The 27,169-nt window shown below is 47.4% G+C and overlaps 2 protein-coding genes across 23 annotated transcripts in view; one reads left to right on the top strand and one right to left on the bottom strand.

Moving 5' to 3' along the window:
• PLCB2 (phospholipase C beta 2) overlaps window positions 1-21,992 on the top strand; it is a 78,904-nt gene extending 56,912 nt beyond the window's left edge. For all 10 annotated transcript variants that reach the window (XM_065066344.1, XM_021297679.2, XM_065066341.1 and 7 more), the window contains 2 exons: window positions 18,230-18,316; window positions 18,705-21,992. In XM_065066344.1, coding sequence (XP_064922416.1) covers window positions 18,230-18,316; window positions 18,705-18,977 — 360 coding nt within the window. In that variant the 3' untranslated portion in view covers window positions 18,978-21,992. The remainder of the gene's footprint in view (window positions 1-18,229; window positions 18,317-18,704) is intronic.
• Window positions 21,993-24,096: 2,104 nt separating this feature from the next.
• PAK6 (p21 (RAC1) activated kinase 6) overlaps window positions 24,097-27,169 on the bottom strand; it is a 39,030-nt gene continuing 35,957 nt past the window's right edge. For all 13 annotated transcript variants that reach the window (XM_065066407.1, XM_065066408.1, XM_065066406.1 and 10 more), the window contains one exon: window positions 24,097-26,452. In XM_065066407.1, the coding sequence (XP_064922479.1) occupies window positions 26,285-26,452 (168 nt within the window). In that variant the 3' untranslated portion in view covers window positions 24,097-26,284. The remainder of the gene's footprint in view (window positions 26,453-27,169) is intronic.

Raw genomic sequence — 27,169 nt, 5'->3', positions numbered from 1 at the left:
TGTGTCCGTATGTCTGTCCTTGTATCTGTCTGTGTGTCTGTCCTGTGTCATTTGTTTGTCCGTTTGTCTGTCCATGTGTCTGTTTGTCTATCTGTCTGTCCATATGTCTGTCTGGGTGTCCGTTTGTCTGTCCTGTGTCCATTTGTGTGTCAGTTTGTCTGTCTGTGTGTCTGTTTGTCTGTCCTTGTGTCCGTATGTCTGTCCTTAGTCCGTTTGTCTATCCTGTGTCCATTTGTCTGTCCATGTGTCTGTCTGTCCCTTTGTCCGTGTGTCTGTCCGTGTGTCCGTGTGTCTGTCCGTGTGTCCGTATGTCTGTCCTTGTATCTGTCTGTCTGTCCTGTGTCCATTTGTGTGTCCGTTTGTCTGTCCATGTGTCTATTTGTCTATCTGTCTGTCCATATGTCTGTCTGTGTGTCCGTTTGTCTGTCTGTCCGTATGTCTGTCCTGTGTCCATTGGTGTGTCCGTTTGTCTGTCCATGTGTCTATTTGTCTGTTTGTCTGTCCGTTTGTCTGTCTGTCCATTTTGTCTGTGTGTCCGTCTGTCTCTCCATTTGTCTGTATGTCTGTCTGTGTGTACGTTTGTCTCTGTGTCCGTTTGTCCGTATGTCTGTGTGTTGGTTTGTCTGTCCTTGTGTCCGTGTGTCTGTCCTTGGGTCCGTATGTCTGTCCTTAGTCCGTTTGTCTATCCTGTGTCCATTTGTCTGTCCATGTGTCTGTCTGTCTGTCCATTTGTCCGTGTGTCTGTCCGTGTGTCCGTATGTCTGTCCTTGTATCTGTCTGTCTGTCTGTCCTGTGTCCATTTGTGTGTCCGTTTGTCTGTCCATGTGTCTATTTGTCTGTCTCTCAGTCCGTTTGTCTGTCTGTCCATTTTGTCTGTGTGTCCGTCTGTCTCTCCATTTGTCTGTATGTCTGTCTGTATGTCTGTCCGTGTGTCCGTATGTCTGTGTTGGTTTGTGTGTCCATTTGTCCGTCTGTCTGTCCTTCTGTCCGTCTGTCTGTCCTTGTGTCCGTGTGTTTGTCCTTGTGTCCGTCTGTCTGTATTGTGTCCGTGTGTCTGTCCGTGTGTCCGTATGTCTGTCCTTGTATCTGTCTGTCTGTCTGTCCTGTGTCCATTTGTCTGTCCATGTGTCTATTTGTCTATCTGTCTGTCCGTATGTCTGTGTGTCCGTTTGTCTGTCTGTCCGTATGTCTGTCCTGTGTCCATTGGTGTGTCAGTTTGTCTGTCTGTGTGTCCGTTTGTCTGTCCATGTGTCTGTATGTCTGTCCGAGTGTCCATTTGTCCGTGAGTGTGTCCGTTTGTCTCTGTGTCTGTCTGTCAGTCCTTGTGTGCGTTTGTCTGTCCTTGTGTCCGTATGTCTGTCCTGTGTCCATTTGTGTGTCCGTTTATCTGTCTTTGTGTCCATTTGTCTGTCTGTACGTCTGTCTGTCCTGTGTCCATTTGTGTGTCCGTTTGTCTGTCCATGTGTCTATTTGTATGTCTCTCTGTCCGTATGTCTGTCTGTCCGTTTGTCTGTCTGTCCATTTTGTCTGTGTGTCCGTCTGTCTCTCCATTTGTCTGTATCTCTGTCTGTGTGTACGTTTGTCTGTCCGTGTGTCCGTTTGTCTGTGTGTCCGTTTGTCCGTATGTCTGTGTGTTGGTTTGTGTGTCCATTTGTCCGTGTGTCTGTCCTTGTGTCCGTGTGTCTGTCCTTGGGTCTGTATGTCTGTCCTTAGTCCGTTTGTCTATCCTGTGTCCATTTTCTGTCCATGTGTCTGTCTGTCTGTCCATTTGTCTGTGTGTCTGTCCGTGTGTCCGTATGTCTGTCCTTGTATCTGTCTGTCTGTCTGTCCTGTGTCCATTTGTGTGTCCGTTTGTCTGTCCATGTGTCTATTTGTCTGTCTCTCAGTCCGTATGTCTGTCTGTCCATTTTGTCTGTGTGTCCGTCTGTCTCTCCATTTGTCTGTATGTCTGTCTGTGTGTCTGTCCGTGTGTCCGTATGTCTGTGTTGGTTTGTGTGTCCATTTGTCCGTCTGTCTGTCCTTGTGTCCGTCTGTCTGTCCTTGTGTCCGTGTGTTTGTCCTTGTGTCCGTCTGTCTGTATTGTGTCCGTGTGTCTGTCCCTGTGTCCGTATGTCTGTCCTTGTATCTGTCTGTCTGTCTGTCCTGTGTCCATTTGTTTGTCCGTTTGTCTGTCCATGTGTCTATTTGTCTATCTCTCTGTCCGTATGTCTGTGTGTCCGTTTGTCTGTCTGTCCGTATGTCTGTCCTGTGTCCAATGGTGTGTCAGTTTGTCTGTCTGTGTGTCCGTTTGTCTGTCCTTGTGTCTGTATGTCTGTCCTTAGTCCGTTTGTCTATCCTGTGTCCATTTGTCTGTCCATGTGTCTGTCTGTCTGTCCATTTGTCCGTGTGTCTGTCCGTGTGTCCGTATGTCTGTCCTTGTATCTGTCTGTCTGTCTGTCCTGTGTCCATTTGTGTGTCCGTTTGTCTGTCTCTCTGTCCGTTTGTCTGTCTGTCCGTGTGTCCATATGTCTGTGTGTTGGTTTGTGTGTCCATTTGTCCGTCTGTCTGTCCTTTTGTCCGTGTGTTTGTCCTTGTGTCCGTCTGTCTGTATTGTGTCCGTGTGTCTGTCCGTGTGTCTGTGTGTCTGTCCTGTGTCATTTGTTTGTCCGTTTGTCTGTCCATGTGTCTGTTTGTCTATCTGTCTGTCCATATGTCTGTCTGGGTGTCCGTTTGTCTGTCCTGTGTCCATTGGTGTGCCAGTTTGTCTGTCTGTGTGTCCGTTTGTCTGTCCTTGTGTCCGTATGTCTGTCCTTAGTCCGTTTGTCTATCCTGTGTCCATTTGTCTGTCCATGTGTCTGTCTGTCCCTTTGTCCGTGTGTCTGTCCGTGTCTCCGTCCGTGTGTCCGTATGTCTGTCCTTGTATCTGTCTGTCTGTCCTGTGTCCATTTGTGTGTCCGTTTGTCTGTCCATGTGTCTATTTGTCTATCTGTCTGTCCATATGCCTGTCTGTGTGTCCGTTTGTCTGTCTGTCCGTATGTCTGTCCTGTGTCCATTGGTGCGTCAGTTTGTCTGTCTGTGTGTCCATTTGTCTGTCCATGTGTCCGTATGTCTGTCCGAGTGTCCATTCGTCCGTGAGTGTGTCCGTTTGTCTCTGTGTCTGTCTGTCTGTCCTTGTGTGCGTTTGTCTGTCCTTGTGTCCGTATGTCTGTCCTGTGTCCATTTGTGTGTCCGTTTGTCTGTCCATGTGTCTATTTGTCTGTTTGTCTGTCCGTTTGTCTGTCTGTCCATTTTGTCTGTGTGTCCGTCTGTCTCTCCATTTGTCTGTATGTCTGTCTGTGTGTACGTTTGTCTGTGTGTCCGTTTGTCCGTATGTCTGTGTGTTGGTTTGTGTGTCCATTTGTCCGTGTGTCTGTCCTTGTGTCCATGTGTCTGTCCTTGTGTCCGTGTGTTTGTCCTTGTGTCCGTCTGTCTGTATTGTGTCCGTGTGTCTGTCCATGTGTCCGTATGTCTGTCCTTGTATCTGTCTGTCTGTCTGTCCTGTGTCCATTTGTTTGTCCGTTTGTCTGTCCATGTGTCTATTTGTCTATCTGTCTGTCCATATGTCTGTCTGTGTGTCCGTTTGTCTGTCTGTCCGTCCGTATGTCTGTCCTGTGTCCATTGGTGTGTCAGTTTGTCTGTCTGTGTGTCCGTTTGTCTGTCCATGTGTCCGTATGTCTGTCCGAGTGTCCATTCGTCCGTGAGTGTGTCCGTTTGTCTCTGTGTCTGTCTGTCAGTCCTTGTGTGCGTTTGTCTGTCCTTGTGTCCGTATGTCTGTCCTGTGTCCATTTGTGTGTCCGTTTGTCTGTCCATGTGTCTATTTGTCCGTTTGTCTGTCTGTCCATTTTGTCTGTGTGTACGTCTGTCTCTCCATTTGTCTGTATGTCTGTCTGTGTGTCTGTTTGTCTGTCCGTGTGTCTGTTTGTCTGTCCGTGTGTCCGTTTGTCTGTGTGTCCGTTTGTCCGTATGTCTGTGTGTTGGTTTGTGTGTCCATTTGTCCGTGTGTCTGTCCTTGTGTCCGTGTGTCTGTCCTTGTGTCCGTGTGTCTGTCCTTGTGTCTGTATGTCTGTCCTTAGTCCGTTTGTCTATCCTGTGTCCATTTGTCTGTCCATGTGTCTGTCTGTCTGTCCATTTGTCCGTGTGTCTGTCCGTGTGTCCGTATGTCTGTCCTTGTATCTGTCTGTCTGTCTGTCCTGTGTCCATTTGTGTGTCCGTTTGTCTGTCCATGTGTCTGTTTGTCTGTCTCTCTGTCCGTTTGTCTGTCTGTCCGTGTGTCCATATGTCTGTGTGTTGGTTTGTGTGTCCATTTGTCCGTCTGTCTGTCCTTGTGTCCGTGTGTTTGTCCTTGTGTCCGTCTGTCTGTATTGTGTCCGTGTGTCTGTCCGTGTGTCTGTGTGTCTGTCCTGTGTCATTTGTTTGTCCGTTTGTCTGTCCATGTGTCTATTTGTCTATCTGTCTGTCCATATGTCTGCCTGGGTGTCCGTTTGTCTGTCCTGTGTCCATTGGTGTGCCAGTTTGTCTGTCTGTGTGTCCGTTTGTCTGTCCTTGTGTCCGTATGTCTGTCCTTAGTCCGTTTGTCTATCCTGTGTCCATTTGTCTGTCCATGTGTCTGTCTGTCCCTTTGTCCGTGTGTCTGTCCGTGTGTCCGTGTGTCCGTCCGTGTGTCCGTATGTCTGTCCTTGTATCTGTCTGTCTGTCCTGTGTCCATTTGTGTGTCCATTTGTCTGTCCATGTGTCTATTTGTCTATCTGTCTGTCCATATGTCTGTCTGTGTGTCCGTTTGTCTGTCTGTCCGTCTGTATGTCTGTCCTGTGTCCATTGGTGCGTCAGTTTGTCTGTCTGTGTGTCCGTTTGTCTGTCCATGTGTCCGTATGTCTGTCCGAGTGTCCATTCGTCCGTGAGTGTGTCCGTTTGTCTCTGTGTCTGTCTGTCTGTCCTTGTGTGCGTTTGTCTGTCCTTGTGTCCGTATGTCTGTCCTGTGTCCATTTGTGTGTCCGTTTGTCTGTCCATGTGTCTATTTGTCTGTTTGTCTGTCCGTTTGTCTGTCTGTCCATTTTGTCTGTGTGTCCGTCTGTCTCTCCATTTGTCTGTATGTCTGTCTGTGTGTACGTTTGTCTGTGTGTCCGTTTGTCCGTATGTCTGTGTGTTGGTTTGTGTGTCCATTTGTCCGTGTGTCTGTCCTTGTGTCCGTATGTCTGTCCTTAGTCCGTTTGTCTATCCTGTGTCCATTTGTCTGTCCATGTGTCTGTCTGTCTGTCCATTTGTCCGTGTGTCCGTCCGTGTGTCCGTATGTCTGTCCTTGTATCTGTCTGTCTGTCCTGTGTCCATTTGTGTGTCCGTTTGTCTGTCCATGTGTCTATTTGTCTGTCTCTCAGTCCGTTTGTCTGTCTGTCCATTTTGTCTGTGTGTCCGTCTGTCTCTCCATTTGTCTGTATGTCTGTCTGTGTGTCTGTCCGTGTGTCCGTATGTCTGTGTTGGTTTGTGTGTCCATTTGTCCATCTGTCTGTCCTTGTGTCCGTCTGTCTGTCCTTGTGTCCGTGTGTTTGTCCTTGTGTCCGTCTGTCTGTATTGTGTCCGTGTGTCTGTCCGTGTGTCCGTATGTCTGTCCTTGTATCTGTCTGTCTGTCTGTCCTGTGTCCATTTGTTTGTCCGTTTGTCTGTCCATGTGTCTATTTGTCTATCTCTCTGTCCGTATGTCTGTGTGTCCGTTTGTCTGTCTGTCCGTATGTCTGTCCTGTGTCCATTGGTGTGTCAGTTTGTCTGTCTGTGTGTCCGTTTGTCTGTCCTTGTGTCTGTATGTCTGTCCTTAGTCCGTTTGTCTATCCTGTTGTCCATTTGTCTGTCCATGTGTCTGTCTGTCCCTTTGTCCGTGTGTCTGTCCATGTGTCCGTGTGTCTGTCCATGTGTCTATTTGTCTATCTGTCTGTCCATATGTCTGTCCGTGTGTCCGTTTGTCTGTGTGTCCATTTGTCCGTCTGCCTGTCCTTGTGTCCGTGTGTCTGTCCGTGTGTCCGTATGTCTGTCCTTGTATCTGTGTGTCTGTCCTGTGTCATTTGTTTGTCTGTTTGTCTGTCCATGTGTCTGTTTGTCTATCTGTCTGTCCATATGTCTGTCTGGGTGTCCGTTTGTCTGTCCTTGTGTCCGTATGTCTGTCCTTAGTCCGTTTGTCTATCGTGTGTCCATTTGTCTGTCCATGTGTCTGTCTGTCCCTTTGTCCGTGTGTCTGGCCGTGTGTCCGTGTGTCTGTCCTTGTATCTGTCTGTCTGTCTGTCCTGTGTCCATTTGTTTGTCCGTTTGTCTGTCCATGTGTCTATTTGTCTATCTGTCTGTCCATATGTCTGTCTGTGTGTCCGTTTGTCTGTCTGTCCGTCCGTATGTCTGTCCTGTGTCCATTGGTGTGTCAGTTTGTCTGTCTGTGTGTCCGTTTGTCTGTCCATGTGTCCGTATGTCTGTCCGAGTGTCCATTCGTCCGTGTGTCCGTTTGTCTCTGTGTCTGTCTCTCTGTCCTTGTGTGCGTTTGTCTGTCCTTGTGTCCGTATGTCTGTCCTGTGTCCATTTGTGTGTCCATTTGTGTGTCCGTTTGTTTGTCCATGTGTCTATTTGTCTGTTTGTCTGTCCGTTTGTCTGTCTGTCCATTTTGTCTGTGTGTCCGTCTGTCTCTCCATTTGTCTGTTTGTCTGTCCGTGTGTCTGTTTGTCTGTCCGTGTGTCCGTTTGTCCGTATGTCTGTGTGTTGGTTTGTGTGTCCATTTGTCCGTGTGTCTGTCCTTGTGTCCGTGTGTCTGTCCTTGTGTCTGTATGTCTGTCCTTAGTCCGTTTGTCTATCCTGTGTCCATTTGTCTGTCCATGTGTCTGTCTGTCTGTCCATTTGTCCGTGTGTCTGTCCGTGTGTCCGTATGTCTGTCCTTGTATCTGTCTGTCTGTCTGTCCTGTGTCCATTTGTGTGTCCGTTTGTCTGTCTCTCTGTCCGTTTGTCTGTCTGTCCGTGTGTCCATATGTCTGTGTGTTGGTTTGTGTGTCCATTTGTCCGTCTGTCTGTCCTTGTGTCCGTGTGTTTGTCCTTGTGTCCGTCTGTCTGTATTGTGTCCGTGTGTCTGTCCGTGTGTCTGTGTGTCTGTCCTGTGTCATTTGTTTGTCCGTTTGTCTGTCCATGTGTCTGTTTGTCTATCTGTCTGTCCATATGTCTGTCTGGGTGTCCGTTTGTCTGTCCTTGTGTCCGTATGTCTGTCCTTAATCCGTTTGTCTATCCTGTGTCCATTTGTCTGTCCATGTGTCTGTCTGTCCCTTTGTCCGTGTGTCTGTCCATGTGTCCGTGTGTCTGTCCATGTGTCTATTTGTCTATCTGTCTGTCCATATGTCTGTCCGTGTGTCCGTTTGTCTGTGTGTCCATTTGTCCGTCTGCCTGTCCTTGTGTCCGTGTGTCTGTCCTTGTGTCTGTATGTCTGTCCTTAGTTCGTTTGTCTATCCTGCGTCCATTTGTCTGTCCATGTGTCTGTCTGTCTGTCCATTTGTCCGTGTGTCTGTCCGTGTGTCCGTATGTCTGTCCTTGTATCTGTCTGTCTGTCTGTCCTGTGTCCATTTGTGTGTCCGTTTGTCTGTCCATGTGTCTGTTTGTCTGTCTCTCTGTCCGTTTGTCTGTCTGTCCGTGTGTCCATATGTCTGTGTGTTGGTTTGTGTGTCCATTTGTCCGTCTGTCTGTCCTTGTGTCCGTGTGTTTGTCCTTGTGTCCGTCTGTCTGTATTGTGTCCGTGTGTCTGTCCGTGTGTCTGTGTGTCTGTCCTGTGTCATTTGTTTGTCCGTTTGTCTGTCCATGTGTCTGTTTGTCTATCTGTCTGTCCATATGTCTGCCTGGGTGTCCGTTTGTCTGTCCTGTGTCCATTGGTGTGCCAGTTTGTCTGTCTGTGTGTCCGTTTGTCTGTCCTTGTGTCCGTATGTCTGTCCTTAGTCCGTTTGTCTATCCTGTGTCCATTTGTCTGTCCATGTGTCTGTCTGTCCCTTTGTCCGTGTGTCTGTCCGTGTGTCCGTGTGTCCGTCCGTGTGTCCGTATGTCTGTCCTTGTATCTGTCTGTCTGTCCTGTGTCCATTTGTGTGTCCATTTGTCTGTCCATGTGTCTATTTGTCTATCTGTCTGTCCATATGTCTGTCTGTGTGTCCGTTTGTCTGTCTGTCCGTCTGTATGTCTGTCCTGTGTCCATTGGTGCGTCAGTTTGTCTGTCTGTGTGTCCGTTTGTCTGTCCATGTGTCCGTATGTCTGTCCGAGTGTCCATTCGTCCGTGAGTGTGTCCGTTTGTCTCTGTGTCTGTCTGTCTGTCCTTGTGTGCGTTTGTCTGTCCTTGTGTCCGTATGTCTGTCCTGTGTCCATTTGTGTGTCCGTTTGTCTGTCCATGTGTCTATTTGTCTGTTTGTCTGTCCGTTTGTCTGTCTGTCCATTTTGTCTGTGTGTCCGTCTGTCTCTCCATTTGTCTGTATGTCTGTCTGTGTGTACGTTTGTCTGTGTGTCCGTTTGTCCGTATGTCTGTGTGTTGGTTTGTGTGTCCATTTGTCCGTGTGTCTGTCCTTGTGTCCGTATGTCTGTCCTTAGTCCGTTTGTCTATCCTGTGTCCATTTGTCTGTCCATGTGTCTGTCTGTCTGTCCATTTGTCCGTGTGTCCGTCCGTGTGTCCGTATGTCTGTCCTTGTATCTGTCTGTCTGTCCTGTGTCCATTTGTGTGTCCGTTTGTCTGTCCATGTGTCTATTTGTCTGTCTCTCAGTCCGTTTGTCTGTCTGTCCATTTTGTCTGTGTGTCCGTCTGTCTCTCCATTTGTCTGTATGTCTGTCTGTGTGTCTGTCCGTGTGTCCGTATGTCTGTGTTGGTTTGTGTGTCCATTTGTCCATCTGTCTGTCCTTGTGTCCGTCTGTCTGTCCTTGTGTCCGTGTGTTTGTCCTTGTGTCCGTCTGTCTGTATTGTGTCCGTGTGTCTGTCCGTGTGTCCGTATGTCTGTCCTTGTATCTGTCTGTCTGTCCTGTGTCCATTTGTTTGTCCGTTTGTCTGTCCATGTGTCTATTTGTCTATCTCTCTGTCCGTATGTCTGTGTGTCCGTTTGTCTGTCTGTCCGTATGTCTGTCCTGTGTCCATTGGTGTGTCAGTTTGTCTGTCTGTGTGTCCGTTTGTCTGTCCTTGTGTCTGTATGTCTGTCCTTAGTCCGTTTGTCTATCCTGTTGTCCATTTGTCTGTCCATGTGTCTGTCTGTCCCTTTGTCCGTGTGTCTGTCCATGTGTCCGTGTGTCTGTCCATGTGTCTATTTGTCTATCTGTCTGTCCATATGTCTGTCCGTGTGTCCGTTTGTCTGTGTGTCCATTTGTCCGTCTGCCTGTCCTTGTGTCCGTGTGTCTGTCCGTGTGTCCGTATGTCTGTCCTTGTATCTGTGTGTCTGTCCTGTGTCATTTGTTTGTCTGTTTGTCTGTCCATGTGTCTGTTTGTCTATCTGTCTGTCCATATGTCTGTCTGGGTGTCCGTTTGTCTGTCCTTGTGTCCGTATGTCTGTCCTTAGTCCGTTTGTCTATCGTGTGTCCATTTGTCTGTCCATGTGTCTGTCTGTCCCTTTGTCCGTGTGTCTGGCCGTGTGTCCGTGTGTCTGTCCTTGTATCTGTCTGTCTGTCTGTCCTGTGTCCATTTGTTTGTCCGTTTGTCTGTCCATGTGTCTATTTGTCTATCTGTCTGTCCATATGTCTGTCTGTGTGTCCGTTTGTCTGTCTGTCCGTCCGTATGTCTGTCCTGTGTCCATTGGTGTGTCAGTTTGTCTGTCTGTGTGTCCGTTTGTCTGTCCATGTGTCCGTATGTCTGTCCGAGTGTCCATTCGTCCGTGTGTCCGTTTGTCTCTGTGTCTGTCTCTCTGTCCTTGTGTGCGTTTGTCTGTCCTTGTGTCCGTATGTCTGTCCTGTGTCCATTTGTGTGTCCATTTGTGTGTCCGTTTGTTTGTCCATGTGTCTATTTGTCTGTTTGTCTGTCCGTTTGTCTGTCTGTCCATTTTGTCTGTGTGTCCGTCTGTCTCTCCATTTGTCTGTTTGTCTGTCCGTGTGTCTGTTTGTCTGTCCGTGTGTCCGTTTGTCCGTTTGTCCGTATGTCTGTGTGTTGGTTTGTGTGTCCATTTGTCCGTGTGTCTGTCCTTGTGTCCGTGTGTCTGTCCTTGTGTCTGTATGTCTGTCCTTAGTCCGTTTGTCTATCCTGTGTCCATTTGTCTGTCCATGTGTCTGTCTGTCTGTCCATTTGTCCGTGTGTCTGTCCGTGTGTCCGTATGTCTGTCCTTGTATCTGTCTGTCTGTCTGTCCTGTGTCCATTTGTGTGTCCGTTTGTCTGTCTCTCTGTCCGTTTGTCTGTCTGTCCGTGTGTCCATATGTCTGTGTGTTGGTTTGTGTGTCCATTTGTCCGTCTGTCTGTCCTTGTGTCCGTGTGTTTGTCCTTGTGTCCGTCTGTCTGTATTGTGTCCGTGTGTCTGTCCGTGTGTCTGTGTGTCTGTCCTGTGTCATTTGTTTGTCCGTTTGTCTGTCCATGTGTCTGTTTGTCTATCTGTCTGTCCATATGTCTGTCTGGGTGTCCGTTTGTCTGTCCTTGTGTCCGTATGTCTGTCCTTAATCCGTTTGTCTATCCTGTGTCCATTTGTCTGTCCATGTGTCTGTCTGTCCCTTTGTCCGTGTGTCTGTCCATGTGTCCGTGTGTCTGTCCATGTGTCTATTTGTCTATCTGTCTGTCCATATGTCTGTCCGTGTGTCCGTTTGTCTGTGTGTCCATTTGTCCGTCTGCCTGTCCTTGTGTCCGTGTGTCTGTCCTTGTGTCTGTATGTCTGTCCTTAGTTCGTTTGTCTATCCTGCGTCCATTTGTCTGTCCATGTGTCTGTCTGTCTGTCCATTTGTCCGTGTGTCTGTCCGTGTGTCCGTATGTCTGTCCTTGTATCTGTCTGTCTGTCTGTCCTGTGTCCATTTGTGTGTCCGTTTGTCTGTCCATGTGTCTGTTTGTCTGTCTCTCTGTCCGTTTGTCTGTCTGTCCGTGTGTCCATATGTCTGTGTGTTGGTTTGTGTGTCCATTTGTCCGTCTGTCTGTCCTTGTGTCCGTGTGTTTGTCCTTGTGTCCGTCTGTCTGTATTGTGTCCGTGTGTCTGTCCGTGTGTCTGTGTGTCTGTCCTGTGTCATTTGTTTGTCCGTTTGTCTGTCCATGTGTCTGTTTGTCTATCTGTCTGTCCATATGTCTGCCTGGGTGTCCGTTTGTCTGTCCTGTGTCCATTGGTGTGCCAGTTTGTCTGTCTGTGTGTCCGTTTGTCTGTCCTTGTGTCCGTATGTCTGTCCTTAGTCCGTTTGTCTATCCTGTGTCCATTTGTCTGTCCATGTGTCTGTCTGTCCCTTTGTCCGTGTGTCTGTCCGTGTGTCCGTGTGTCCGTCCGTGTGTCCGTATGTCTGTCCTTGTATCTGTCTGTCTGTCCTGTGTCCATTTGTGTGTCCATTTGTCTGTCCATGTGTCTATTTGTCTATCTGTCTGTCCATATGTCTGTCTGTGTGTCCGTTTGTCTGTCTGTCCGTCTGTATGTCTGTCCTGTGTCCATTGGTGCGTCAGTTTGTCTGTCTGTGTGTCCGTTTGTCTGTCCATGTGTCCGTATGTCTGTCCGAGTGTCCATTCGTCCGTGAGTGTGTCCGTTTGTCTCTGTGTCTGTCTGTCTGTCCTTGTGTGCGTTTGTCTGTCCTTGTGTCCGTATGTCTGTCCTGTGTCCATTTGTGTGTCCGTTTGTCTGTCCATGTGTCTATTTGTCTGTTTGTCTGTCCGTTTGTCTGTCTGTCCATTTTGTCTGTGTGTCCGTCTGTCTCTCCATTTGTCTGTATGTCTGTCTGTGTGTACGTTTGTCTGTGTGTCCGTTTGTCCGTATGTCTGTGTGTTGGTTTGTGTGTCCATTTGTCCGTGTGTCTGTCCTTGTGTCCGTATGTCTGTCCTTAGTCCGTTTGTCTATCCTGTGTCCATTTGTCTGTCCATGTGTCTGTCTGTCTGTCCATTTGTCCGTGTGTCCGTCCGTGTGTCCGTATGTCTGTCCTTGTATCTGTCTGTCTGTCCTGTGTCCATTTGTGTGTCCGTTTGTCTGTCCATGTGTCTATTTGTCTGTCTCTCAGTCCGTTTGTCTGTCTGTCCATTTTGTCTGTGTGTCCGTCTGTCTCTCCATTTGTCTGTATGTCTGTCTGTGTGTCTGTCCGTGTGTCCGTATGTCTGTGTTGGTTTGTGTGTCCATTTGTCCATCTGTCTGTCCTTGTGTCCGTCTGTCTGTCCTTGTGTCCGTGTGTTTGTCCTTGTGTCCGTCTGTCTGTATTGTGTCCGTGTGTCTGTCCGTGTGTCCGTATGTCTGTCCTTGTATCTGTCTGTCTGTCTGTCCTGTGTCCATTTGTTTGTCCGTTTGTCTGTCCATGTGTCTATTTGTCTATCTCTCTGTCCGTATGTCTGTGTGTCCGTTTGTCTGTCTGTCCGTATGTCTGTCCTGTGTCCATTGGTGTGTCAGTTTGTCTGTCTGTGTGTCCGTTTGTCTGTCCTTGTGTCTGTATGTCTGTCCTTAGTCCGTTTGTCTATCCTGTTGTCCATTTGTCTGTCCATGTGTCTGTCTGTCCCTTTGTCCGTGTGTCTGTCCATGTGTCCGTGTGTCTGTCCATGTGTCTATTTGTCTATCTGTCTGTCCATATGTCTGTCCGTGTGTCCGTTTGTCTGTGTGTCCATTTGTCCGTCTGCCTGTCCTTGTGTCCGTGTGTCTGTCCGTGTGTCCGTATGTCTGTCCTTGTATCTGTGTGTCTGTCCTGTGTCATTTGTTTGTCTGTTTGTCTGTCCATGTGTCTGTTTGTCTATCTGTCTGTCCATATGTCTGTCTGGGTGTCCGTTTGTCTGTCCTTGTGTCCGTATGTCTGTCCTTAGTCCGTTTGTCTATCGTGTGTCCATTTGTCTGTCCATGTGTCTGTCTGTCCCTTTGTCCGTGTGTCTGGCCGTGTGTCCGTGTGTCTGTCCTTGTATCTGTCTGTCTGTCTGTCCTGTGTCCATTTGTTTGTCCGTTTGTCTGTCCATGTGTCTATTTGTCTATCTGTCTGTCCATATGTCTGTCTGTGTGTCCGTTTGTCTGTCTGTCCGTCCGTATGTCTGTCCTGTGTCCATTGGTGTGTCAGTTTGTCTGTCTGTGTGTCCGTTTGTCTGTCCATGTGTCCGTATGTCTGTCCGAGTGTCCATTCGTCCGTGTGTCCGTTTGTCTCTGTGTCTGTCTCTCTGTCCTTGTGTGCGTTTGTCTGTCCTTGTGTCCGTATGTCTGTCCTGTGTCCATTTGTGTGTCCATTTGTGTGTCCGTTTGTTTGTCCATGTGTCTATTTGTCTGTTTGTCTGTCAGTTTGTCTGTCTGTCCATTTTGTCTGTGTGTCCGTCTGTCTCTCCATTTGTCTGTATGTCTGTCTGTGTGTACGTTTGTCTGTGTGTCCGTTTGTCCGTATGTCTGTGTGTTGGTTTGTGTGTCCATTTGTCCGTGTGTCTGTCCTTGTGTCCGTATGTCTGTCCTTAGTCCGTTTGTCTATCCTGTGTCCATTTGTCTGTCCATGTGTCTGTCTGTCTGTCCATTTGTCCGTGTGTCCGTCCGTGTGTCCGTATGTCTGTCCTTGTATCTGTCTGTCTGTCTGTCCTGTGTCCATTTGTGTGTCCGTTTGTCTGTCCATGTGTCTATTTGTCTGTCCGTTTGTCTGTCTGTCCATTTTGTCTGTGTGTCCGTCTGTCTCTCCATTTGTCTGTATGTCTGTCTGTGTGTCTGTCCGTGTGTCCGTATGTCTGTGTTGGTTTGTGTGTCCATTTGTCCGTCTGTCTGTCCTTGTGTCCGTCTGTCTGTCCTTGTGTCCGTGTGTTTGTCCTTGTGTCCGTCTGTCTGTATTGTGTCCGTGTGTCTGTCCGTGTGTCCGTATGTCTGTCCTTGTATCTCTCTATCTGTCTGTCCTGTGTCCATTTGTTTGTCCGTTTGTCTGTCCATGTGTCTATTTGTCTATCTCTCTGTCCGTATGTCTGTGTGTCCGTTTGTCTGTCCTTGTGTCTGTATGTCTGTCCTTAGTCCGTTTGTCTATCCTGTGTCCATTTGTGTGTCCATGTGTCTGTCTGTCCCTTTGTCCGTGTGTCTGTCCATGTGTCCGTGTGTCTGTCCATGTGTCTATTTGTCTATCTGTCTGTCCATATGTCTGTCCGTGTGTCCGTTTGTCCGTCTGCCTGTCCTTGTGTCCGTGTGTCCGTATGTCTGTCCTTGTATCTGTGTGTCTGTCCTGTGTCATTTGTTTGTCTGTTTGTCTGTCCATGTGTCTGTTTGTCTATCTGTCTGTCCATATGTCTGTCTGGGTGTCCGTTTGTCTGTCCTTGTGTCCGTATGTCTGTCTTTAGTCCGTTTGTCTATCGTGTGTCCATTTGTCTGTCCATGTGTCTGTCTGTCCCTTTGTCCGTGTGTCTGGCCGTGTGTCCGTGTGTCTGTCCTTGTATCTGTCTGTCTGTCCTGTGTCCATTTGTGTGTCCGTTTGTCTGTCCATGTGTCTATTTGTCTGTCTCTCTGTCCATATGTCTGTGTGTCCGTTTGTCTGTCTGTCCATTTTGTCTGTGTGTCCATCTGTCTCTCCATTTGTCTGTATGTCTGTCTGTGTGTACGTTTGTCTGTCTGTGTGTCCATATGTCTGTCTGTGTGTCTGTTTGTCTGTCCGTGTGTCCGTTTGTCTGTGTGTCCGTTTGTCTGTGTGTTGGTTTGTGTGTCCGTCTGTCTGTCCTTGTGTCCGTCTGTCTGTCCTTGTGTCCGTATGTCTGTCCTTGTATCTGTCTGTGTGTCTGTCCTGTGTCATTTGTTTGTCCGTTTGTCTGTCCATGTGTCTGTCTATCTGTCTGTCCATATGTCTGTCTGGGTGTCCGTTTGTCTGTCCTGTGTCCATTGGTGTGCCAGTTTGTCTGTCTGTGTGTCCGTTTGTCTGTCCTTGTGTCCGTATGTCTGTCCTTAGTCCGTTTGTCTATCCTGTGTCCATTTGTCTGTCCATGTGTCTGTCTGTCCCTTTGTCCGTGTGTCCGTCCGTGTGTCCGTATGTCTATCCTTGTATCTGTCTGTCTGTCCTGTGTCCATTTGTTTGTCCGTTTGTCTGTCCATGTGTCTATTTGTCTATCTGTCTGTCCATATGTCTGTCTGTGTGTCCGTTTGTCTGTCTGTCCGTATGTCTGTCCTGTGTCCATTGGTGTGTCAGTTTGTCTGTCTGTGTGTCCGTTTGTCTGTCCATGTGTCCGTATGTCTGTCCGAGTGTCCATTCGTCCGTGAGTGTGTCCGTTTGTCTCTGTGTCTGTCTGTCTGTCCTTGTGTGCGTTTGTCTGTCCTTGTGTCCGTATGTCTATCCTGTGTCCATTTGTGTGTCCGTTTGTCTGTCCATGTGTCTATTTGTCTGTTTGTCTGTCTGTCCATTTTGTCTGTGTGTCCGTCTGTCTCTCCATTTGTCTGTATGTCTGTCTGTGTGTACGTTTGTCTGTTTGTCTGTCCGTGTGTCCATTTGTCTGTGTGTCCGTTTGTCCGTATGTCTGTGTGTTGGTTTGTGTGTCCATTTGTCCGTCTGTCTGTCCTTGTGTCCGTGTGTTTGTCCTTGTGTCCGTCTGTCTGTATTGTGTCCGTGTGTCCGTATGTCTGTCCTTGTATCTGTCTGTCTGTCCTGTGTCCATTTGTTTGTCCGTTTGTCTGTCCATGTGTCTATTTGTCTATCTGTCTGTCCATATGTCTGTGTGTCCGTTTGTCTGTCTGTCCGTATGTCTGTCCTGTGTCCATTGGTGTGTCAGTTTGTCTGTCTGTGTGTCCGTTTGTCTGTCCTTGTGTCTGTATGTCTGTCCTTAGTCCGTTTGTCTATCCTGTGTCCATTTGTCTGTCCATGTGTCTGTCTGTCTGTCCCTTTGTCCGTGTGTCTGTCCATGTGACTATTTGTCTATCTGTCTGTCCATATGTCTGTCCGTGTGTCCGTTTGTCTGTGTGTCCATTTGTCCGTATGTCTGTGTGTTGGTTTGTGTGTCCATTTGTCCGTCTGTCTGTCCTTGTATCTGTCTGTGTGTCTGTCCTGTGTCATTTGTTTGTCCGTTTGTCTGTCCATGTGTCTGTTTGTCTATCTGTCTGTCCATATGTCTGTCTGGGTGTCCGTTTGTCTGTCCTGTGTCCATTGGTGTGTCAGTTTGTCTGTCTGTGTGTCCGTTTGTCTGTCCTTTGTGTCCGTATGTCTGTCCTTAGTCCGTTTGTCTATCCTGTGTCCATTTGTCTGTCCATGTGTCTGTGTGTCCGTGTGTCCGTGTGTCTGTCCTTGTATCTGTCTGTCCTGTGTCCATTTGTTTGTCCGTTTGTCTGTCCATGTGTCTATTTGTCTATCTGTCTGTCCATATGTCTGTCTGTGTGTCCATTTGTCCGTATGTCTGTCCTGTGTCCATTTGTGTGTCCGTTTGTCTGTCCATGTGTCTATTTGTCTGTTTGTCTGTCCGTTTGTCTGTCTGTCCATTTTGTCTGTGTGTCCGTCTGTCTCTCCATTTGTCTGTATGTCTGTCTGTGTGTACGTTTGTCTGTCTGTGTGTCCATATGTCTGTCCTTGTGTTTGTCTGTCCGTATGTCTCTCCTGTGTCCATTTCTGTGTCCGTTTCTCTGTCCATGTGTCTATTTGTCTATCTGTCCGTATGTCTGTCTGTTTGTCCGTTTGTCTGTCCTGTGTCCATTGGTGTGTCAGTTTGTCTGTGTGTCCGTTTGTCTGTCCATGTGTCCGTATGTCTGTCCGAGTGTCCATTCATCTGTGAATGTGTCCGTTTGTCTCTGTGTCTGTCTGTCTGTCCTTGTGTCCGTATGTCTGTCCTTGTATCTGTCTGTCTGTCTGTCCTGTGTCCGTTTGTCTGTCCATGTGTCTATTTGTCTGTCCGTTTGTCTGTCTGTCCATTTTGTCTGTGTGTCCATCTGTCTCTCCATTTGTCTGTATGTCTGTCTGTGTGTACGTTTGTCTGTCTGTCTGTCCTGTGTCCGTTTGTCTGTCCGTGTGCGTGTTTGTCTGTCTGTGTGTCCACTTGTGCTTGTGTCAGTATGTTTGTCTGTGTGTCCGTTTGTCTGTCTGTAGGTATGTCTGTCCTGTATCCATTTGGGTGTCAGTTTCTGTCCATGTGTCTGTCTCTGTCCGTTTGTCTGTCTGTGTGCCCATTTGTGCTTATCTCAGTCTGTCTGTCCCTATGTCTGTCCCATGTCCATTAGTGTGTCCGTTAGTCTCTGTCCTGTGTCTGTCCTTATGTACGTCTGTGTAAGTGTCCATTTGTCTGTGCATGCGTCCATTTGTCTCTCTGTGTGTCTGTCTGTCCTTGTGTGCGTATATCTGTCCTGTGTCCATTTGTCCATTTTGTCTGTATCTGTCTGTTTGTCCTGTGTCCATTTGTCTGTCCGTTTATCTGTCTTTCTGTCCGTTTGTATGTGTGTCTGTATGTCTGTCTTGTGTGTCCATTTGTCCATGTGTCTGTCCGTCTGTCTGTCTTTATGTCCATTTGTCTCTCCTTATGTCCATTTGTCTCTGTGTCTGTCTGTCCTTGTGTCTTTATGTCTGTCCTGTCTCTGTTTGTCTGTCTGTCCATTTTGTATGTCTGTGTGTTGGTTTGTGTGTCCTTTTGTCCGTAATTCTGTCCTTAGGTCTGTTTGGCTGTCCTGTGTCCATTTGTCTGCCCGTGTGTCCATTTGTATTTGTGTCCATATGTCTGTCTGTCCTGTGTCCGTTTTGTTCGTGTGTCTCTGTCTCTGTCTGTCCTGTGTCCATTTGTGTGTCCATTTGTGAATGTGTCAGTATGTCTGTTCGTGTGTCCGTCTGTCCATGTCTGTCCCTCTCTGTGTTCATTCTTTCGTCTGTGTGTCTGTTTGTCTGTGTCTGTTTATTTGTCTGTGTGTGTCTTTGTGCATGTATGTCCTTCTATGGGTCTCTGTGCGTGTGTACATCTCTGTCTACCTGTGTGCGTCTTTGTGCCACTGTGCATGTGTGTCTATGTCCATATGTCTGTTTGTGTCCACATGTCTGTCTGTGTTCACACACACACTCAGCCCTTACCTGGAGCTCAGGGGTTCCCACTCGACACCATTATCCGGGGGCAGCAGGACCAGCCCTGGCTCTTGCTCCTCTAAGCTCGGAGGGCTAAACCCTTATCTAAAGAGAAATGTGTTTGTTTTTGAATTTGTTCTCTTTGAAGGTGACAGAAAAGACAGCCAGGTACCAGCAGAAACTAGAAGAGAAGCAGGCAGAGAATCTGAGAGCCATCAAGGAGAAGGAAAGTCAGGTAAAGCACAGACAGCGCTCAGGGTCAGGGCTGTTACTCAGTACCATAAATCCCTAATCTCAGAAGGGACTGGTCCGTAATGAACGCTGTACCACCCTCCACACACCCCAGACACCCCTCCTGAGCACAATGAGGAATGAGCACCCCCATCCAACCCCTCTCATGCACAGTGTAAATCAGCACAACATCGTTCACAGACTGTCCCCGCTGCCCTTGTCAGGCAAGCACAGAGGCGCGTGGGGGTGGAGGCAAGTCCTTCCTTGGGGGTTGAGGCCGCAGTTGTGCAGAGCTGACGTGTCACCATGCTGCGCTCTCTCAGAGCTGGTTTTTATCCCATTCTTGGCCTGATGTCGCTGTTTGGAGAATAATGCGAGGTCTCTGTTTGCAGCTGCTGCAGGAGGCGCTGGCAGAGTACGAGGAGAAAGTGCAGAGTCTGAACGCAGAGGTGCAGGAGATGGTGAAGAACTATGTGCGAGCGGGCTGTGCTGGAGAGCCGGAGGCACATGGGGAAGCAGTTCAGAGCGTTCCAGAGGGAGAACAAGGCTCTGCACAACAACTGGAAGGGAAGATGCCAGTGGCAGAGGCATCAACGCTTATGATAGCCGGGCCTGAGCCCCCAGGAGCCAAAACAGCTGTCGAGATTGAAGAAAGCAAACTTTGAGAGATGCTTCCCTTGCATTTCCACTTCAAGAAGGTTTATGGAGGTAGCGAGTGAAGTTAAAGACCGGCTTGACAAACTACTACAGTCCCTTTCCACTCCGGGGAACTCCTGCAGTCCTTCAGGGATTTACTACTTTATTATCCTTGACAGCAGACGTGGGCTGACGGACTCACCCTTCAGAGGGCTGGGCACTCTCCTTCCACAGCTTCGGCCCTCGCTCTTGGAGCAGCACAACAGCCTGCACCTCAAGACAAGTCAGCCTTGGCATTCACAGCAGCATCTACATTCATATTTTAGTCTGGATTCAGACCTCAGTTTTTAGATTAAGTTTGTTCTGTCACATACATTTGTCACACACAGCTCTTCACATCAGAGCACAATCGCTTTGAACAGAATTTACCAGCCCTTCTCCAGTCACCCCAGTGCGCTCCAGGCAGCTGAGCGCCATCCCAGAACAGACCTCCCAAGATGCAGGGCGCTCAGCAAAAACTGTTGTTTTCTGAAGTGCCAGTTTTTTCTGGCAACACTACCTGCTAAGGCAGACACAGCCTCTGCTCCCAGGAGGAAAGGTCAGTTTGGTAGAACCGCAGACCCGTTTTGTCACCACACCACTGCCTTGCACCACCTGTGTTGGCTTTTTTAATTGGTGTGTTCCACCCCCCCCAGAGTCAGATGAGGACAGTTTTCAGTACATTGGTATCCACACAACACAAACCAGCATTTCCTTCTGTGGAAATGTGCATTACCAGCATCACAGCTTTTCTTTCTGACCTCCCCTTATTCCCAGGGGCTGATTCTCACTCCTGATTCTACCTTTGACTCTGAGAGGCCCTCAGGCAAGTTCTCAGATCTGGATCCACATCTCCCTAAGACCTGCCAGCCTTGAGCAGGCTCCCTGGGCAATTACAAGGCATATGATGAGCGTAAGAGCCTCATCATTTGTTCCAGCTCCCACAGAAACACTTGCAGAGTTCTCTTCTACAGCAGTTTGACATTTTTAGAGCTTCACCAACACTTTTTCTCATACAGCTAAATTAGTTCCGTATTATGGCCTTAGATGACAACAGTTACAATCTCTAAACAGTTTGAAAATAATTTTGTTGCACAAATAAAGAACCAGCCAGTTATATTGCCCATAAGATCCCCTCATACACAAAGATGAATATGGCTCATAAGAAACCACATGGAATTATCCATTCAGGTAGCAGCAAGCAGTTCTCTGGAGCTGCTTTTCTAAGCTGCCCTCCCATCTAATGAGAACAGCGGGCTCAGCAGTGAGCTCTAGAATCTGTTCCTTGCTGCTGGGAAAACCACACTCCCCAAATATCCACGTTCCTGAGGACCTTGTGGGGAGGAACACATGCCACTGCTGTTTGCAGGAACACAGACACATCTTACCTCGAAGCCTTTGTCCCTTCCCCTTTCTTCAGGAAGCACATGCATCTGTAACCAAGAGCAGTCCCCCCGCTTGGTGACATAACAGATCAGTCTCATTCCACTGCCCCACGCGAGCAGAAATTGCCCAGCCCTGCGACTTTGAACAGCAAGTGCTCCCTGGTGCAGACTTGCTGCTCTGTCTTCACTTACACAAAACCTAAAGCAGAAGACACTTGCAGGGCAGGTTCCCAGCATGCTGGCCTTGTCTTGCAACAGAAAAAGGGTCAGTTCCTCTTCCCCATCTTTACACTTCCACTTGCTAGGCCAGCAAAGCCTTATTTTGTGAATACAGAACTTACATTGTTGTCCCCTGCCTCCACACGTACTCTCACCTGTTTTCTGACCTCATGCACTGAACAGCTTTGACACAGCAAGTGCTCGCTCATCCAGGAGGAAGGAACTAGAAACACATGGTCCAGCTCTTTTCCTAGCACCTTCTAAGACAGACCTTGTTTATGGCTCCTAAAAAAGCAGGAAATAGCAATAATTCAGTACAGAGCAGCCACGTCCTGCCCTTCCTTGTGTCACGGCTGACACAAGGTTAGCCCAAGACCTGGAGTTCAGCCTGCCAAAGTACACTGGCACCAGTCACGGGGACCCTGGGAAACTGGGACTTCTGGTCACCAGATCTCACAAGCAGAGGGGGAAGAAGTGACCCTCATCGCCCCCCCAAAAAAGTCAACCCTCTCCAGCCACACACCTGCAAATGCCAGAGGTAATTAAAGGAGAAGATACAGGGACTGCAACTGTTTCATTACAAGTGCTTATCCTATAGATAAATTACTGTGGGTCAAATTTGCCAAATTGTTCAAGGAAACAACAAAAACCCAAACAACAACCCCCCCAACACTGCTGAAGAGAAATGGGGGGTATGGGGCCCCCAAACCTCCACCTGCAATTGAGCAGATCTGTGACTGCTGCAAGTCTGAGCACCTGCAGCCCAGAGAACCCCATGCTGCCAAAACTCTCCATGTATTTATTTGTCCATTCAAGCCCCTTTTACTGCTACCTTAGAGATCCCCAGAGGGTCAAGTGGCTTTAAACCCGGACATAGAAGAAAAACCAGTTAGACTATGGTCTGATAAAGGAGCTTCTTCCATCCTCTTGTTATCAAAACCTTTGCCCTTAATTTGAGACAGTACTAGAGGAGATGACATGTTCCTGTCTGGAGCAATGTCTCTCTGCTGCCCCAGAGCTGTAAGTGCCACTCGGCAGAGTGACCCCAAAGTGCCCACTCACCCCTCAGCTTGTTCTTCGGGTTTCTGTCTTTTCTGGAAAAGTGAGCTCAGTCACAGCCAACCTGCAGCATGCAGTGGTTGGGACACAAGAACAGTTACACCTGGAAACTGCATCGACAAACACAGTATGAAGTGCTGCTATTAAAAAATAAATAAAGACAACCAAACAACCAAAACAGCTCGAGTAGGTATGAGAGACAAGACCTTCCACGCCTGGTCTGACACCCAAGAAGAGACCGTACTTCCCCTGTGGTGTTCACATCATACTGGAATTATGTATTGTACATTTCTGACTTATTTATTTTCTAAAAAGAAATAAAATGTTGCATTTCTTAAAAAAGTGGATCACCTTTGTTGGTTTCTAGAGCAGTGTCCATCCCTCCAGCAGCACAGTGGCTCAGTTACATCAGCCGGTTACTCACATACTCAGGAGAAACGCCACCTTCTGATCTGCAGCACTAGCTCTGCCCCAGTCACCCAGCCCTGCGCCTATCGGGGACACTCGCCGACCACAGCAACACACAGCACTTGGATCACATCGGTCACTAATGAGGCTGTTACTAACAGAAACCAAAGTCAATGGTGATTGAGACGATAATAGTGCCTGGTCAGACACTAAACAGCAGCAGATCTAGGCATAATCTTAGATTTTTTTTTCTTTTTTTCTCACATTTTCATATTTTATGCAGCATATTCTAAATGTCATTCTCTACCACTAAATTCTCCTGCCCTAAATACTTATTTTAATGAATCCAAACTTTGTACTATATTCTTAAAAAAATAAATAATGAGGATTCCTAAGCAAAGGAGGACTCGAACCACACCAAGGGATACAAACACAAGACATTGCACCTGAAGGATCAGCTCAGGGACTCGAAAACAGGAGCATTAATAACAAATACACAGCAGCCCAACTCCTCTCTCAGCCAACCCCTTTGCAGGCAGCTGCCCTCATGAGAATTCAGCACCGGTGTTTTTCAGAGCACTTCACAGACACCAGGAAAAGCCTGAAGGTCATTGCTGAAGCAAATCAGTTTGCTGTGAATAGATACAGATGCCTGGGAATATGATGCCGTCAACCAAACCCTGAGCAGCAAATAGCCAGAAAATGCTCAGAGCTGGTTGCTGTAGCTTTATTCCTGTCATCATTCCCCGGGCAGTCAGGGACCCAGAAGCCTTTGATGTTTCTTTGCAGCTCCACACAAGTCTGGCCATCCTCTCCTCCGCTGTAAGCAACAGTAACGCATTTCCTTCCAGTCTGCACAGCTACAATGCCTCATTTTTAACTGAAGACTGGACAGTGTGTCCAGGTAGTTCTCCCTGATCCCTTTCCTGCAATTAAAAGAAACCTTGTATTCAAGTATTTTGTAACCACTCTGCGGAGCACAAGCTTCTCTAGGTATTCCCACAAACTGTATCCAGCTGAGAGCCACCATTCAGCCTCACTTTGTACTAAATGATCCAAAATTATCTTCTACCTCGGTAATAAAGATCTGGTGCTGACGTGACCGTTTCTGCTACAGAAGGAAGCGCTGCACAGCAGCTCCTGTATTTTAAAGCCACTCTCCCTGCCCCACACACTCAAGATTCACTACTTATTATTATCTCCGTTTCTAGACCAGGACCAAGGGCACAGCAAAACGCTTTCCAGGCTACAGGGGGAAGCGTCAGATTCCTCACTAGACTGAACAATCTTTAAAGTCGTGAGCCTCATTTGATCTAAGGTCCTTCTGTAACCACTGATTAAAAGACAGGGGTCTCCAGAGAAAGGTTTGTCCCATTCTGAAATCAATGGGACAACACGCTGCTGCATTTGGTAGTGCAGAGCCCTGTCTGAGGAGGACAGGCACCATTACATACAAACAAGTGCAACTGGGAGATGACAGCAGTCACAGGCTCCCCGTTTGATTCAGCAAACTGTTCACATAAATTCAACTTGCCATCTTCAAAGGCCTGCTGCATGCTGACTGCCAGGGCTGTGGCAGCAGGAAGAGACTCCATACCAGCAATGCTGACAGGAAGGAAAAATGAAAGGGAAGGATTCAGGTGAAACATGACACAAAACAAGAAAAAACCCCGAGACATAAGTGTAACCTTGTTGAAAGCATAAACAAAAAGATATTCAGAGAAAACAACATCTCAAAGCATAATTACCCAGGGAGTAGGCGAGGAGCTCTTCAGAGAAGAGGTTACAATTTGTTATGTACTCAGGTATCACTCAGCATACACAAAATCTCCCTCGCGAATGCAAATTACAAACCTGCTCGGCTTACAGTTGTGCAGCCTGGCTGCCTCTTCCCAGGGAGAAGCTCCTGGCCCTGGAGACAGAGCTTCAGTCTCCCAACTAATCTAGGTTTACCTTAGGATTTAGATTTCCTTCCATACTCATCTACATAATGGAGCAGCTAATTGGTAATATGCCATGCACAAACTGTGAAGAGAGAAACACAAGAATCAGCTGTTTAATTCTGTATTGGACAGGAAGATGGACACTTTCTGCATTCTTTACAAACAGGGTAATGAGCTTTTTAAATTTTGTAAGATACTTCAATGCAACCTTCCAAGGGCCTTCCCTCACCGTGTTTGGTCAGACTTGGGCCAAAGTATAAAAGGATGTTAAATGTTAAACCTGTTACCTCTGTCGCCAAGAAACAGACATTCTAAAGCATCTCAGCACCGCAAGAGGATTATGAATAAATCAGGATCTACTTTAATTTAAAACACAAGTGCAAAGGATTCACAACTACGGATGAGCAGGATCTTTTGTTTCAATTTCTAAATCTTTTCAAAGCCCTGCTCTTTTGCATTTTTTTTTAAAAAAAAGCAATAAATCTGTAATACAGAAACTTTTTACATCAAAAGTTTTCCAGTGCAGCTAAGGAGGAGCTAAATGAATTCATCTCAACCAGCCTCACCAGCCCCACGCTCGGACATCCAGCGTGGGCGATCCCCGCACTGGCCGCAGCGAGCGGCGTCAGAGGGCAATCGCAGCCTCCGGCCGGGGAGAGAACGGAGATGGAGCACCCGCTGGGGTGCTCGTCCCACCCTGCTCTGCAGAGCCCACCCACACGCCTGCAGACTGGGTGCCCACCATCTGGGTGGCTGGCAGCAGTGCAGATTCATTCCATCCCAGGTTACTTCAAGTAATCAACTGTGGCTTCACTTTTGAAGCAGGATCTGTAACTGAGTAAATAGCAGAGGATAGAGATTATTCACATCTTCTGAAAAAATGCAACTATGAGTTTAGTTTCAGAGACAGTAGGACTGTCCCAAGAATAACTTAAATTCCAATAAATTTCTATCTGAAGTTTCAAAATAGGATCCCAGTTTTACATGTAAGATTAAATTCTTGAGACCTCACAACAATACACACCAGCACTGTACACTGTTACATCCTGACTTAGAGTCCAATTACCTTGACTATCTCACTGATCAAAAAGTGTATCATACAAAATATCTAAATCAATTTAAAATAACCAAAGAGCTGCTTAGACAACCAGGAACCTCTGGAATGTATCAAAGGGATGGTGGGGAAGGGAATACCAATAACAAAACAAACATCAAAAGTTTATCTTCTCCCCACATCCTGCAGCAACAAGCAGGGGGGATGGAGGCTCAACAAACCGCTTCACACAAACACAAAAACCTCTCCTGGGATGTGCGGGACAGCTGAAACCTTTTCATTCAGCATCCCAGAGCATCTCTAAAGTGCTACCCAACAACTGTCTCAGGGCAGCGTTTCTCAGCCTCTCCTGGGAGAAACGACTTGGGAAGAAAGGTGCCTGGAAACTGAACACAGGAACAAGCTCTCGCAGGCTCTCTGCTCCAGCCAGCAAGGGAGATGTTGCATATTGCAAAGCTTCAACTGCAAGATCCCGGTGGCAACAAGATGTGTCTTCCCGGAGTCTGTTTTGACGCGTTTATCCAAGGGTTCCCCCTCCAAAAGTTCAAGATCGTGAAATGGATTCAAGATTGACCACTAAACCATACACATTCCTCAGCAAAAGAGAAGCACGTTGATGCAAGAAAGCCATTTGGAAACAAATATATACATATCACATCTGCTCCCTGGGAAAATATAGGCAGTTTTCTAGGTCCATGTTGAACTGAAGGAAATAAAGATCATCTGTGAAAAAGTCTCAGAGGAAAAAATTGTTAAGTCTTTGTGCATCATTCGAGAGTTTAAAAGGGTCTGTGCCCCAAAATGTACATCTGAGTCAGCTCAAGACTCCAGTGTATGACTAATGAAACAAAGATCACATTTCTCATTGGGAAATATAGTTCCAGTTCAGTAGTCAGCAGCCAAGGTTTGCAGGAACCTGCAGACATTCAGATACACAACTTCACACTCCGCTTTAAAATGCCATTTTCAGAAGAAGTGATCCGCAAGCCATGAAACACCTCACTGTTCTTGAGACATACTCGCTCTTATTTGGATCTAGTACATGTTGATTGTCTTCAGCAAAAGAGAAGCCACAAAGGCTGAGACTGCACAGACAGTATTCACATTCATCCTCTAAGAAGATCGCTGACAATTTCCAAGCACCATTCACAGGAGGAGACTGCCTTGTCTCATGATTATATTGTTTTTAATAAACATTATTTTTTCCTAGCATTTCCCCTCATGTAAAATCAGCAGGTGGATGTACGCTTCCTGTATTGCTGGATAAGGGGGACCAGGCACTCTGGAAGTCCTGTCTGGAGCAAAAAGGGGTGATCCAGAAGTTCTTGTGCCGTTGCTCTTTCTAGCGGATCCCGAGTCAACATCCTTTCCAAGAAGTCCCTCAGAACCGGGGAGGTCTGTGAAAAAGCAACCAACCGAGTCAACCCCGCAAAGGAACCAGGCAACCCTTCATGCGACAACAGCTGCCGAGGTAGGTTTGGTTAAAAGGGATCCTGCACATTTCAAGTCTGCAACCCTGCTTTTGCACAGAAACGGAACACGAGCATGCTTTTTATGCCAGGGTAAAAACTTTCTGGCACAACACAACGTTTATTGACACACAGGTGGTTTTCTTCTTAGTGGGGCACAGCAAATTAAGACAAGACTGCCTGCCATGCCCTTCCATCTAAGTTGATGTTGCTTCCTGTTTTGTTATTTAATCTTTTCTGCATTGCAGCTCAAAAATTCAACAGAATTCCTGCCACCCAAGGAACATCACTTGGGTGGGAAGGGTTGATCAATTTATTTTTTTCCTGGCCACAGACTGTGGAAAAAGTAGTTAAATAGCATTCCCAAAGGGTTTTGGGAGTCTGGAAACCTGATGCTGCCAAGTACAAGAAGATGGAGAAGCTGCAGAACAGCATACTGGAAAGTTAAATGTCCCCAGCAGGTTTGTCCTTTAAAGGATACGTAAAAGCCTGTTGAGAAGCCAGACCCAAGAACCACTTAATGGCCCTGCACATCTCCTGCTGGTGGTAATCCTCTGCATCGTTAAAACTGAATAAAAAATTAATTTGGCATATATTTATTTATTTTAATGCTGCTAATTACATCCATTTTAGATTGGGGGCATT

Source organism: Columba livia, chromosome 5 (assembly GCF_036013475.1).
Source record: "Columba livia isolate bColLiv1 breed racing homer chromosome 5, bColLiv1.pat.W.v2, whole genome shotgun sequence".
Classification (NCBI taxonomy): domain Eukaryota; kingdom Metazoa; phylum Chordata; class Aves; order Columbiformes; family Columbidae; genus Columba; species Columba livia.
The sequence above is the reverse complement of the archived record's forward strand: the minus strand, read 5'-3'. Positions and strand labels throughout refer to the sequence as shown.